The 13602-nt window shown below is 45.9% G+C and overlaps 3 protein-coding genes across 5 annotated transcripts in view; 1 reads left to right on the top strand and 2 right to left on the bottom strand.

The window, feature by feature from the left end:
- Positions 1-2942, top strand: part of LOC117642265 (E3 ubiquitin-protein ligase mib1) — a 160829-nt gene extending 157887 nt beyond the window's left edge. The window contains exons 12-20 of the mRNA XM_034380259.1: positions 86-305; positions 474-602; positions 816-1006; positions 1091-1283; positions 1381-1546; positions 1633-1743; positions 1868-1981; positions 2064-2179; positions 2256-2942. Of these exons, the coding sequence (XP_034236150.1) occupies positions 86-305; positions 474-602; positions 816-1006; positions 1091-1283; positions 1381-1546; positions 1633-1743; positions 1868-1981; positions 2064-2179; positions 2256-2399 (1384 nt within the window). The 3' untranslated portion in view covers positions 2400-2942. The remainder of the gene's footprint in view (positions 1-85; positions 306-473; positions 603-815; positions 1007-1090; positions 1284-1380; positions 1547-1632; positions 1744-1867; positions 1982-2063; positions 2180-2255) is intronic.
- Positions 2943-3519: 577 nt separating this feature from the next.
- LOC117642266 (eukaryotic translation initiation factor 3 subunit C) lies at positions 3520-8516 on the bottom strand. Of its 3 annotated transcripts, none has more exons than XM_034380260.1 (17): positions 8437-8516; positions 7636-7758; positions 7393-7525; positions 7162-7306; positions 6939-7081; positions 6753-6838; positions 6523-6656; positions 6286-6436; positions 5944-6206; positions 5629-5838; positions 5171-5543; positions 4950-5090; positions 4625-4763; positions 4353-4546; positions 4063-4266; positions 3831-3969; positions 3520-3745 (listed from the first exon to the last, which is right to left on the bottom strand). In XM_034380260.1, the coding sequence occupies exons 2-17, from the start codon at positions 7726-7728 to the stop codon at positions 3633-3635; spliced, it is 2661 nt and encodes an 886-aa protein (XP_034236151.1). In that variant the 5' UTR covers positions 7729-7758; positions 8437-8516; the 3' UTR covers positions 3520-3632. The 3 variants fall into 3 exon arrangements, with proteins under 3 accessions (XP_034236151.1, XP_034236152.1, XP_034236153.1); XM_034380261.1 differs by having other exon boundaries at positions 8310-8440; XM_034380262.1 differs by lacking the exon at positions 8437-8516 and adding an exon at positions 8306-8420.
- A 1024-nt stretch (positions 8517-9540) lies between these two features.
- Positions 9541-13602, bottom strand: part of LOC117643030 — a 29824-nt gene continuing 25762 nt past the window's right edge. Inside the window, exons 15-24 of the mRNA XM_034381667.1 lie at positions 13365-13559; positions 13175-13282; positions 13026-13082; positions 12300-12640; positions 11989-12170; positions 11639-11911; positions 10308-10435; positions 10231-10256; positions 9703-9756; positions 9541-9610 (exon numbers count right to left, since the gene is read on the bottom strand). Coding sequence (XP_034237558.1) covers positions 9541-9610; positions 9703-9756; positions 10231-10256; positions 10308-10435; positions 11639-11911; positions 11989-12170; positions 12300-12640; positions 13026-13082; positions 13175-13282; positions 13365-13559 — 1434 coding nt within the window. The remainder of the gene's footprint in view (positions 9611-9702; positions 9757-10230; positions 10257-10307; positions 10436-11638; positions 11912-11988; positions 12171-12299; positions 12641-13025; positions 13083-13174; positions 13283-13364; positions 13560-13602) is intronic.

The following is a 13602-nucleotide window of genomic DNA, read 5'->3' as shown; positions in this document are numbered from 1 at the left end:
CTCCCTTTTCTCTCGCGGGGACGTTGGTCCAGGCACTGGAAATATAGGTAGCAATTTTGCTAATTTTGACGTTTTTGTGTTCCAGCGCGATGCGGATCCTGCTGCAGAAGCTGCCCCGGCCCTGGATCGTGGACGAGAAGAAGGACGACGGCTACACGGCGCTGCACCTGGCCGCCCTCAACAACCACACCATGGTGGCGCGCATGCTGGTGCGCCAGGGCAAGGCGCACATGGACCTGCAGAACATGAACGGCCAGACGGCTCTGCACCTGGCCGTCGAGCGCCAGCACATCCAGGTCGTGCAGGTACGTCGGAGCCGAGATATTGAACACTTTTGAACGCTCCCGGCAACGCGCGGGAGTACAAGGTGTACGATGGGTTGCCTACCCCCGCGGCGCTCCCGGCAAGCTGCCGGCGCCCGGCCGGGCAACCCTTCGTACTCCACTCCACTGCCATGGCCGTGTTTGTTGCAGCTCCTGGTCCAGCTGGGCGCCATGCTCAACGTGCCCGACAAGGACGGCGACACGCCGCTCCACGAGGCCCTGCGCCACCACACCTTGTCGCAGATCCGACAGCTGCAGGACGTGCAGGGCGTCAGCAAGGTGAGCCTCCCCTCCGGTTTCCACCCTCTCTCTCAGCGCCGCCCGTCGGTCCTACGCCGTCGGCAAGGGCCTCAGAGGGTCGACCGTTTTGGCCCCTATGGCCATGTGATGGTTGTCTTTTTGTTACTGTTGAATTCATTTTTTGGACCAAAAACACCTTTGAGTGAAGCATTTTCTGCGGAGTCTGTGACTAACGTTCCCTTCTGTCCTTAGCTGCTCATGGGGCTCAGCTGCGACCGCCAGGATAAAGACAAGAAGAAGACTTCCGCCACGATTGCATGCTTCCTTGCTGGCAACGGTGCTGACCTGAAGATCAAAAACAAGAAAGGGCAGACTCCGCTTGATCTCTGCCCAGATGCAAACCTTCTTGTGGCACTAACCAAATGTCACAAAGATCAAGAAATGTGAGCCATTAATATGGGTTGCAGATGCCATAACAACTGTTTGAACTCTCTTTTTAAGTGAACTGCTTTTATTTTTTCTTTCAGGAATAAGCTGAAGGCCCAGTATGAAGGCGATGCTGACGATGATCCTGCTACTCTGGATGAATGTATGGTATGCTCTGACCACAAAAGGGACATACTATTCAAACCTTGTGGGCACGTTGCTTGCTGCTCTCCATGCTCTGTCCGAGTGAAAAAATGCCTCATTTGCCGTGAGGGCATTGCCTCTCGTGTGAAGGTGACTTTCATTTTATATTTATGGTTCTTTCAAAGAAGTGATGTTAACAATTATAGCACAGTGTTTAAATGTCTTTTCTTTTCTGTTTAATTTCCAGATTGAAGAGTGTGTCATATGCTCAGATAAAAAGGCATCAGTCCTCTTCCGACCTTGTGGACACATGTGTGCGTGCTACCAATGCGCTCCTTTGATGAAGAAATGTGTTCAATGCCGAACACAAATTGATCGCATGCAATCTTTCATAGTTTGTTGTGGAGGTGTGGGTAAGTACAGTAATCCATTTAAAATGTTACGGTGCTCTTAAGATTCTTGGTCAGTCTTGTACAAATGCAATTATATTTTGCCACAGCCAACAACTCCGATTTAGATAACGAGTTTGGAGAAGGAGGATCATCTATGGGAGCAGCTGCTGCAGTTGCCTCGGCTGTGATATCTCGGCATCATCAAAATCAAGGAACAGGTAGGCAACAATTACATCAAGTGTGATCTTCATGTATCTCACAAATGTTTTTAAAGTCAATGTTTATTTTAAATATTACATTTCTAATACTTGTCTTCTCTTCCTTTTCCTGCATGGGATTTAGACTCAAAATCATCTGACTTTGATTCTGACCTTGAGGATGAACTACCTCATGGTTTGAACAGGCCCAATGCAACAGCTTTATCTACTGCTGCACTCAGTAAACGCCATACTCCAGGTGACTTATCATTGAATTTTTTTTTCCCTTGGATATATCTTTGAGACTGTCCATTATTATATCTTTTTGTTTTTAAATCTAGTTGTTGGACCAGTGGAGCCAAGACCAATACAAGGAAATATAATGAACAATGGCAGCCATGACACTTCAAATGACATCCAGAAATTGCAACAAGAACTGCAAGACATCAAGGAGCAGGTAAACTAGGAGCCATCATTTTTTACATTGTTAACTGGTGCTATTTACTTATCTTATCTTATTCCGTACTTTACAGACAATGTGCCCAGTATGCTTGGATCGCCTGAAAAACATGATCTTTATGTGCGGTCATGGAACATGCCAAATGTGTGGAGATCAAATGTCAGAGTGCCCCATTTGTCGGAAACCTGTTGAAAAACGCATCTTGCTGTATCACTGATCCACAAGATTTCGGCAGCGGTCTTCGCAGCGATTGTTGCCGAATACACGGAGCCATTCTGCAGACAGGCCCCAGCTGCGAAATGCAGTGCTGCATGCAACTGTGGAGAGGGCAATGACACTTAACCGTAGGGTTCTTCCTGCAGGACGTATACCAGTTCCTCCACCACGTGTGCCTCCATTCAAACCAAAGGAGCTTGTAGTGAGGTTGCCCTCAGGCCCCAACGAAATATGAAGTCCATAATCCTCTGAATTTTTCTGTTTTCGGCATTTGATCTCTATCAAAAAGTTATTTCTAGGACATGTTTATAATGTGAGACTTTCTTCTTCTTTTTTTTTGTTTCTAATGCAAAAAAGGTATTTAAAAATACTCTCAACTGTTTAGACTATTTTACTTTTACAGTTTGCAAAGCATAATATGAATGTATTTTTGTTTTCCTTAAATTGTTCTTAGAGCTCTTTCTCTGTTTGGCCTCTTATGACTTCAATTATTGTGTATGTACTTCTATGTTAAAGACTATTCAATTGAAAAAATTTTGACTGATCATTGCATAAATTTATTATTATTGTATAATCAATCAAACATAATCAATTACTATTTTGCTGTTGTCTAAGACTGGTGTAAGTGTACTATAATGGGCCATATTAAGGAAATTGCAAAAGAAATATGACCATGTCCTTGGCTCTCCTTGGATGAAGTCATGTGCAACAGATGCTGATGCTGTAAATCAGGAATGTCAGCCAGATTACTGACTTTGTGTTTTAACCATATGGAACCTAAACTAAACTTTACTGCAGTGTTGACCCCCTCCCCTTCTGTACTATACAATTTGTAGACGTTGTTTAATAAATAAAAAGAAATTTAAGAAATATTCCTGTTTGTCAGTTTTTTTTTACCACACCATCAGTCCCATGTCCCATCAGTATGGAGTACTTTTCCATAAATCTAGACAATGGTTTGAGGTGCATTTTAGCCCTGTAATTTACAAACTTGCCAGGGACGTCTATGCTGTGGAGGAGACCGAGGCAAAGATATTTCTAGTTTTTTTTTACCAGAAAAAGTCTGTTTGAGGCCCGAATGGGCCCCTATGTAGTGTCAGGTTGATTGAGATGGACCAAGGTGAAATTACTAAATATGGTAGGTGTTTAATAATTCAGGTTTCCAGAATAGCACTTAAACCCAAAATGAATTGGACTGATTGATAAATTCATAAAAAAAAAAAATTACTGTCTATCAGTATGCTCGCTGCTCGCGCTCTCTCCTCTGGCGACCCCAGTCTTGGCCGCGTCGATCATAGTTCTGGCGATCACGGAAGTTTCCTTGGTTGCCGCCGCGGTTGAAGAAACCTGATGAGGGAAATCAAAGCAGGATTAACGGAAGGCCGTTTAAGTGCGAGCTGACTTGCAGAGGGAGAGGGGAGAGACGACCCACCTTGCTTTGTTTCGAATACACGTTCATTGTAGTCCACAAGGCTGTTGACCTTGTCGGTGAGCTGCAGCGCCAGGGACTGCAACCGGCTGGGTTCGCTGCGATGCATCACCACGGTGTGGGTCGGGTCGTCTAGCGAAGCCTGCCAGGACAGGATGGAAATAAAGCAGTTGTAATCAACGGGGTCTTGTCTCAAGCTTTCAAAGGTCCCAACAGACGATGGTGCTGTACACACCATAAGTTCCTCATTGATGATCATTTTACTGATGATGGAATGCACAACACTTGGTTCAAGCTCAAAAGTTTCAGCCAAAGTTGCCATAGAAATGGAGTCATAAACATGGGAGTATGTGAAAAGATAGGTCCTCAATGCCTCTTCTCTGATCAGTTTTGTAAGCATGGATCGTACTTCATCAGCCTGATAGAAAAGATCCCAAACCTGCAAAAGAAATATTAGAAAATTGGTGTTAAGTTTAAGGGAATAATAAAAAGAAAAGAAACAAACAAATGTGATAGAATAAGCACCTTAGCATTCATCTTTTCATTAATGATGAATTTATTACAAGCCTTCCAGTTTCCATTACGCATGGCTTTGGATGCAGCAACAACGTGCTCTCGCATGGACTCAGGAGGCCCAAGGAGTGACTGCCTTTCACTTGATCTCAGCTGCTGATAGAAAGTCTTGGAGATCATTCTTCGGCGGGCGTCGAACTCGTGTTCTGGAGAAACAGCACGGGATCATGAACTAATACACATTGACAATTGTTATTACTATTACTCCATTTAAATGTACTGACCTGCCATGTAAGGGATTTCAATGAGCATTGCTGATACCATGTAAACACACTCCAAAAGTTCTAAATTAATATGCATGTGGAATGGCATCTGACGCTGCTTCTCAACTTTTTCCTGTTCCTTGGTTCGATCATTTTGCCTCTGAAATAATGTAAGTGTAGACATTTTTAGTTTAGAAACTATGTTGAACTCATTAATGCATATCAGGGTAAAACCAATGTCGCTGATTTTTCACAAACTACTTGTCCTGACATTTCCCTGACTTGTAGCCACCTTGAGTATAGGAATAAAAAATAATGATAAAAACTATGCTTAAAGAGGACATACCGTTGGTAGTAAACCTTGAGCCAAGAGTTCTTTCATTTTTCCTGTCATCATTAGATCCACCAGACAATTATGGGCATCTTTAATGTTTGCATGTCTAAAAGCACACAAGCCCAAGTGTGCCATTGTCCGGTTGTAAAGAATCTGAGGGGGGAAAAAAGTAATTGAAACAAACTGGATTGTTGACTGTAATATATGGCATGCAGTGCACACAAATACATTACCTGAGTAGGAGGGTCAGAATGCTGAATGGCCTCCTGTAAGTGAGACATGAGGATGAGGTCTCGGGCCTGGAACCAATTATCATGGAGAGCATGGTGGTACACATGCGAAAGAATGGCCCGCGTTCTTAGACGGTCTGTTTGATCCTTATCATAAACAAACTTGCAGAGTCTGTCCATAACTTGCACACTAGTCTGAGTGCCAGGTTCTAATTTTCCTTGCTTCTGTTGCAAGACTGTGGGATCAAACTTGTAGTATAAATGCTCAATCTTGCGCATGTATATACGACAGAGGTCAGCATCAATGTCCTCTTGCTTTTCAAGGTAGGTCTGAACCTTGTCAATGATATCAACTACCCTTTTCTCGTCCTTCAATCTAAACAGCAACAAATATTAAATTACAGTCAATGTAGGTGAATGATAAACATTTTTTAGTACATTAGGGTCTCATTAATTTTTACCTTTGCACATATTCATTTGAATGAGGATCACACTCTTTCAAAAGCTTAATGAACTCTTCATCAAGCCTTTCCACAATAGTCAGAACACATCCTCGAAGTTTGTAAGGAGCTGTCTCGTATTGTTCATTATCTTCCAAAATGCTTTCATTCATAATAACATTCTTAGCAGCAATCATCCGGTCCATCATATCAATAATTTGCTCCAAGAGTCTGCAGGAAGAAAATATGAGGTTAGAAGAGACAAATGAAACATGACTAAGTAATAATGGGTATGATACTATGTTTCAATGATAAAAATAATATTTTTCTTCTTACTTAGCCCAATACTCAGGTTTCATGGCATCTGACACTTTGGGATTGTAGTCAAAGATTGATGAGACAATAGAATATTTAATCTTGATAGCCACAGCATGCCCAAGATTATGGTGCTCTGACGCAAGGAGGAGCTCATGAAGCAATTCAATTTGCTCACGGCGATCTGTACGCTTCTTTCCACGAGCAGCAACAATTTCAATCAATTTCTTGACAACAAGATCTACATTGATTTCAGCATCCTTGGCGAACATTTTAGGCTTCTCCTATAAATAGAGATACATTAATATAATCCAGTCAATATGTGAGAACATGCAAAGAAGGGAGAAGGGAGAAGAAACTCACTGATGGAATGGCAACTCCTCCTTTCACAGTTTCCCATTTGCCTCCATCATCATCAGAGTCTTCTTCCTTGGGTTTCTTCTTGGGAACTCTCTTGGGTGCCTTTTTGGGTCCTGGAGGCTTTTCCTTATCCTCATCATCCTTGTCTACAGCCCTGTAAAGAGGAAGCAATTGATTAAATTTTAAAAGAACCGTAAAAATAAACATACTACAGGTGTTTATCCAGAAAAGGGAACTTACTTCTTCAAGAAGCGTTCACGCACACTCGTGTACTGGTTCTCGTCATCACTGCTTTCAGAGCTAGTATCACTGTCAGAACCCCAGTCAGTCTCACTGTCGTCATCCCCATCATCACCACCTTCAGCAGCAACTTTCTATAACAGGTGAAAATGAAATATTACCAACAATGAAAAAAGTAGGGAAAGTATAACAGTCAATTGACATTTACAAATAAACAAATGAAGCGTTACCTTAGGTTCTGAGACAGGCTCCACACTAGGCTTCTTAGTTACAACAGGATGGCTATCTTCGTCGTCAGAAGAATCATCACTCTCATCTACATGAAAGAAAAGGAAATAGAACAGCCAAATGTGATACAAATTGCAAATTAAAAAAGAATAAAATAAGACTTGATATGGCATTGAAGCCTAGAATACCTTTCTCCTCCTCCTCATCTTCATCAGGTTGATCAGGACTGGCACGGAATTTTGTCATCTCTTCTTCAAAATCTTTGATGTATTTCCTCATTTTTTGACGCAATGAAGTCAAAGACTTTGAGTTATTCTTTGACATGTTTTTCCTGAAAATCAAAATTAAGAGTAAGAAAAGAAAAAGAAAGAGTAAGAAAAGAAAAAACATTTTAACAAAAGCAACACTCACCTGCCATCCCTATCTTCCCAAACTTCCGTGACAAAGTCCTCAACTTCTACCAGGCATCGCAAGTAAAAGCGAGGCGTAATACCATTTTCCTCTTTGGTGATGACAGGCAACGCTTTAGTGTATGCCCGCATAAGGTCCTCATAGCCTAGTGAGGCAGACAATAGATCAGGTAAATAAAAATGAAAGGTACATGAAACAGCTTAGAATAAAAGTATGAAACAAAATGCGTACTTGATAATAAACTGCTCATATCCTTAATTTTTTTGTAATTTCGGATCTGCTTGATAAGATTTGTAATCTCTTCATAGCGTTTCTCCTTGGCCGAACGAACAACTCGTTTGGTATCTTCTTCTTCATCGCTGAACTGAAAGTAAGAAACAAAACAGACATTGTTAAGTCATGGCGTCATGATGTAATATGGAATTGAAATATGCAATCAAAGTGACAAGTGCTACAGGTTGCAGAAGTACATACAGTAAATGCAGCAGTTGGCTGGCGGATAATCTGCTCTTCTTCAGAGGAGCTATCAGAATCAGAGTCTGACCCCGTAGCAAAGAAACGACTCATGGTTGTAAAGCCGTAAGGCACTCGTTACAACTGTAAACATTGCACAATAATTAGTGTTAATACAATACTTAAATAGAAAATGTTTCAAAGTGGAATTAAAAACATCAGTCAATCTGGATAATAGGTAAAAGATAAAAGTTTCGATTGTGAGGCTATTACTTCATAATGTTTAGGACTTCAGTAGATACAGAAAGATAACACAAGTGGTTTATACATTCAAATGGTCTATTCCATCAATGCCGTTACCACTGTAAAATCATTAAAAATAACCACAAAAATTGACGCGAGGGGTAGTTTGCAGTGCTGTCAACACCAACCGTATGTCGAATGGATTGATTGACAAGGAACAGCAGTAACCTACGAGGGGCCGGCCGCTTCACATAAAGGTAGTTAGAAACACGGAGGGAAACAGCCTAGAGGTTTCAAAATGGTCCATACAGCAAAAGAACAATATTGCTGCTTAAAATAATACAGTTCTGAAGAGGAAACTAAACATTTGACTTAAAAATATTGAGATTCCGTGAGGTTAGGGGACGCCATGCCGTGCCAGGTAGGCGGAAGGGAAATGCGTAAGTACTTGCATTGGACGATCGAAAACTCAGTGCGCACTCGCCCCAGAGAGATTGTAACCCTAATACTTCGAATTGATGTTCAATGGTGATTCCAGACACTATTTGAATGAAATCTAGAGCAATTTCACACGCGTACCTTCTGATTCTGATGAACCTCACGGAGGTGGAGGGGGGCACCGCCTTCTTCGAAACGTTTGGCGCCTATCGTTGCTCATGTATGAGAAATTTAACGAGCGTATCTTTTGTTGCCCCGTTGGCGCGGTTGGCGCGAGTTTTTGAAAGTCCCTCGGACGCTGACACGGTCTGAGTTAGGAGAGGAATTGAGGTTGCTGGAAGTTCAGTACACAAGACGTAGATGATATTGAATCAATATGATATTTATTATTATAAGTGTCACATTTTTCAAAAACAGTGTGCTTAACATCATTTTTCACTGTTCATCAGGTATATTCAAATCTTTTGTAACCAGCACATCTGTATTCCTGACTTGCAGGCATCTTGATTCAACCCTATGGAATTTAAGACCAACGTTAAGGTACACGGTTAGAAAAATACTTAGAGAGTTAATAGGGAATTACTCTGAGAGTCTTCACAGCTTTGTTATCAAGAGAAGAACATAGGAACCTTCTCTCAATAGATTTCATTAACATTGATTTTTTTTTCCAATCTAGAAATTTAGAAGGTTTTTGTAATTGCAAAACTTCCTGATACAACTTGATACAAGTACAGAACATGCCCTTCAGATTGGAGAGATATCTTTTCCTTAGAAAAATAGAAGGTGGCAAGAAAACAAGCTTGCATCATTGTGAAATTTCTTTTTTTAGGACCATTTCAACTTTGATGCCATCTTGCATCTAAATTGTCACCTTATATTTTTCCCTGGGTCCTAGATTGTAAACAACTTGAAGTACTTAAAAAGATTTTTTTTATTAACATATGTACACAGGTTGTGATTTTATTAAAAAGTGCCTTATCAACACAAATCTATAAACAACAAAATTATTACAACAGTGTTACTCAGAGTCCTGCGTAAAAAACAAGTGCTATCTTACAACTTAGTTCATGACCCTATTTTAAAAGTAAGTCATTGTAAAATTGCAATTTAGTCATACAATTTTCTGTATCAAGAAAAAATTTTATATGGTATGAGGTATCTAATGAAAACATAATACAAGGTAAAGGACATGTGGAGCACAGAAGGGAGTGAGCAGAGATGTATCGAAATTTAAAATGTGGGTCCTCAAATAGTTTTTCCTTGAGTTAAAAGCAAAGAAGATTTATTTGGATGTTCTTTTCTCATCACTAGAGATCTGCAATAAAAAATTAAAAATTCACACAATTTTTATTTTTTCAAAAAGAAGAAATAAAAGCATAAAATAATTTTCCTACCCTGTTTACCTACTTTGAGTGGCGCAAGATCACATTTACAACAGCGACCTCACTAATTGATTTAAGACTAGTGAAAATAAAATAAGAAAAATTGTTTATCGGTTCTTCTTGGCTCAAGCAAGGAAATATAAGAGATGCCCATGCCAGCATGAGCTTTATTTTTTTACACCAGGGCCACAGTTCCATAATAGAGATGCAACCTTCCACCTCTTTTAAATAATATAAATTAAGGAATGTGGTTTTGAAATTCTGTAGCTAGACTATGGCTCCCTTCCAGAACAAATATTGAAAACAAAAGTACGAAAGTCAGTATAACGTTTGCAATGATTACCAGTACCTTCTTAAAAATCACAAGTTATTTTTGGTCACCAAACATAAGAGTAAAACTATCACTGAAACTCATTTTAGAGGAACAATCACAAAGATGGAATATTTCGTATCACTCACTTGTGTGCGTTAGCTCACACTTCATGGCATTATTGTTACTGTATAAGATATGATCAAGTTCTATGGATGCAATTTTTATTGCTTCCTAACTTGCCGAAAGTTATTGTTTTCTGAGCTACCCTGGAATGGTAATTGTCAATTATGAATATTAAGAGAGAAGAAAAATGATACTTTTTTTTTCAATGCCCATGACGAGTGCTGTGAGCTTTCAATGTATATGGGTATGAGTAAACATTTTCGAGCAGAGACCCTGTACCCATCAGAGACCTGCGCCTCGTACAAAACAATACAAAAACACGCTAAAATAAAGGCCATGTTACAAATTGCACATAGTATAAAATTCATTAGTTTGACGTCCCTGCTCTTTCCCAAAGTGTAGCTAATCGTGGTGCCAGTGTTTTCGACAAACCGCGTCAGCTACACAAAAAACGAGAACACAAACAACGGGTGTGGCTGTCCCGTTGAAAAATACAAAATAAAACAAGAGAAAACAAGTTCCTTAGAAGAATTAGAAGAAGTCTGTGGGCGTTCTAAGGCCTTGCTGGCACTAAGCCACTAAGGGGGTGTCCGCGCGTCTACAGTGGAGACCAGAACGAGCACCACTATCGAGTCCCCGACCAACATCAGGGCCACCGTGACGACCACGGTGTGGGCCACGGTGTGGGCCCCGACCGCGCGGACAGGTCTCAGCACTCAAAGATCCGGCGGGGGCGGCGGGGGTGGCGGCGGCGAGGTGGGGGTGAGGATGCCCTGCGAGATGGTGGCCACGGCAGCCGCCCCCGCGCCGGGCCCGGCAGGCCCCACGGAAGACGTGGAGGCCACGCTGGGTGCGGGGCAGGTCACCGCGGCCGCGTCCTGCACCTGGAAGTGGTGATGGTGGTGGTGCTGGTGGTGGGCGGAGGCGGCGGGGGCGGAGCTGGGGGCGGCGGTGGGAGAGGAAGACGGCGACGGCGCGTGGCCCCGCACCAGGTGGCCGAGGCCGCGGACGAGGCTGGACGGAAAGGACGAGTGGGTGAGGTGCGACGTGGAGCGGCTGGTGAGGCGGTGCAGCACCGAGCTCACGGGGACGGGCTCGCGGTGCTCCTCCAGCGAGCGCGCGTTCAACAGCTGCTGCTTCCTCGGAGACGGCCTGCCACCGGGGGCCGCCCCCGCCGCGGGCCCCACGCCGCCCCTGGTCGCGGTGTCCTGCGCTGGCGGCGCGCCGACGCGGTTCATGGCGTTCTCCAGGCTGGCCGACGCGCTGCTGCTGCCGCTGCACGCCAAGGAGAAGGGCGCGCTGGGGGCCGCCTGGCTGCCGCCCTGGCCGCCGCCCTGGCTGCCGTTGGACCGCGACAGCAGGCTGTGCTGCCGGAAGCTGCGGCGACGGTGGAGGGCCGAGGCCGACGTGGACGGCAGCGAGGGCAGCGCCGGGGGCAGCCCAGCCTCGCCCTCCTCCAGGCTGCAGCCGCGGCGGAAGCGGCCCAGGCTGGGGGCGGCGCTGGGGGCGGCGAGGGGCAGCGCCGGGTAGTGCGCGGGGGCGGTGGCGCGTCGCAGCGCCGTCCCGGACGTGAGCATGCGCTCCAGCAGGTCGAGCTGTGAGTTGCTCAGGTCGTCCAGCGTGCACGTGTTGTCGTTGACGGCCTGCTCCAGCACGCGCACCTCCTCCTGCAGCCGGTTCTGCTCCTCGCGCCGCTCCAGCTCGCGCGCCAGCATCTGCACCTCCCAGTCACCCTGGTGGCCGCGGAACTGCAGCTCGTCGTCCTCATCGTCGTCCTCGCGGGGGTACAGGTCTGCCGCTGGACATAAAATGCGATCGTGAGCACACACAGTCTCACGCCGAGGTGGTCGTCAAGCCTCGACACGGCGTGCCTACCTTCCTCCTCGAACTCGTCCTCCTCGTTGCTGGACGCGTCCGAGGTGCCGATGTTGAGCACCACCGAGTCGCCGGGCACCGGCTTGCCGCCGTTCACGTTGGACCACACGGCCAGGGGGCTCATGGACGGCGGCAGGTCTTGCAGCTCCATGTGCTCCTCTTCCGAATGGTCTTCCCAGGATCTGCCAGGAACACACACAAAAGTCACATAGCATAATCGCCCGCGGAATAGGAAAGGCCAGGAGGGGTCATTCACGTCGACTCGGATTTAGAGGAGTTCCTCGTAGAGGTGCCGGCCGTCCCGAGCTCACCTCCGGTACAGTAGTTGCCTGGCCGCCGCCGACGCCCTGCGGTAGGTGGTGCTGGGCTGCGTCCGCGGCTCGCCCTCGTCCGTGGAGGTCTCCGTGTCGTGGTGGTACTGCTCGGCGCAGCCGTCCCGCTGCGCCCTGCGCGCGCTGCTCACGTTGGCGTTGCTGTGGTCGTCGTCGTCGTCATCGTCGTGCCGCCGTCGGCGCATGCCGCCCAGCCGGTCGTCCAGCTCCTCGTCGTCGTCGTCGTCCTCCTCGTCACGTTCGTCCTCGGCCTCCTCCTGGTCCTCGCCCGGTGGAGACCGCGGCGGCGAGAACAGCACCGTGTCCACCGAGTCCCCGCGCTGCAACGGCAGGACAAGGGCGTCGTCAAGCATGGTCGAGTAATTTTCCTACATTAAGGTCGCTGCTTCTCATCTACAACATTTTTTTTTATCGTGTTTCATTCTGCAATCATCCACATGGGCAAACCCTTGCCAACTTCACTCAAGCTAAAATAAGACAACAAAATTAAAAGCATTTCTGAACAAGGAAGAGTTTGTGAAAGTGCGCACAAGATTTTCTAAGATGGCGAACAAAAATAACAAGAAAACTAATTCAAATGGTCGAACTGCCTCCGCCAAAGACTAGCACACTATAGCGGCGCAGATGTACTTTCAGCGACGCGAGTTCCCTCTATGGAGGCGTAAGCCAAACCAGCAGGTAAGCCTGAACAACCTGTCGACTCACCATGAAGGGGGCGTCTGGGATGTCATAGTCATCCGGAGTGTCCCGAAGGTGGGGGTTCTATCAAAAGAAAGCCATACACCGTGAAGGAGCGTGCCTGCAGGAAAGACCAGCCCGACTTTCTTTGGACAACAGTAACGAGTGGCACTCACCTCTAGCTCTTGGATGCGGTGCTGAAGCTTGGCGATGATGTCATCCCTCTTCTTCACCTCCAGCTCCAGGCTGTGGCACTGCGACTGGAATCCTCTCTGCAGGTCCTCCTGCACCGGAAAGAGAGCAACTTTAACGGACGCACAACGAGGTGATTGTAAATGTCAGGGTAAAGCGCGGCGCCGTGCCCACCATGTGGCCCTGGATGACGTGCTTGATGCCGACCAGGATGTCGGAGAAGTACTCCTCCTCGCGGAACGACTTGAGAAACGACTCGGGCCGGAAGAAGTTCTTCTGGTGGGCGGGGCCCACGGGGATGGGCTTGCCCTCCTGGACGATGAAGGGGACCGGCTTGCGCGGGGCGTGGCTGTCGAGCGTGGGGGCGGGGGGCGGCGCGGCGGCGGGGGCGGCCTGGGGCGGCGGGGCTGGT

The sequence above is a fragment of the Thrips palmi genome, unplaced genomic scaffold (assembly GCF_012932325.1).
Source record: "Thrips palmi isolate BJ-2018 unplaced genomic scaffold, TpBJ-2018v1 HiC_scaffold_16, whole genome shotgun sequence".
Lineage (NCBI taxonomy): Eukaryota > Metazoa > Arthropoda > Insecta > Thysanoptera > Thripidae > Thrips > Thrips palmi.
This window is presented reverse-complemented; position numbering and strand designations above follow the sequence as displayed.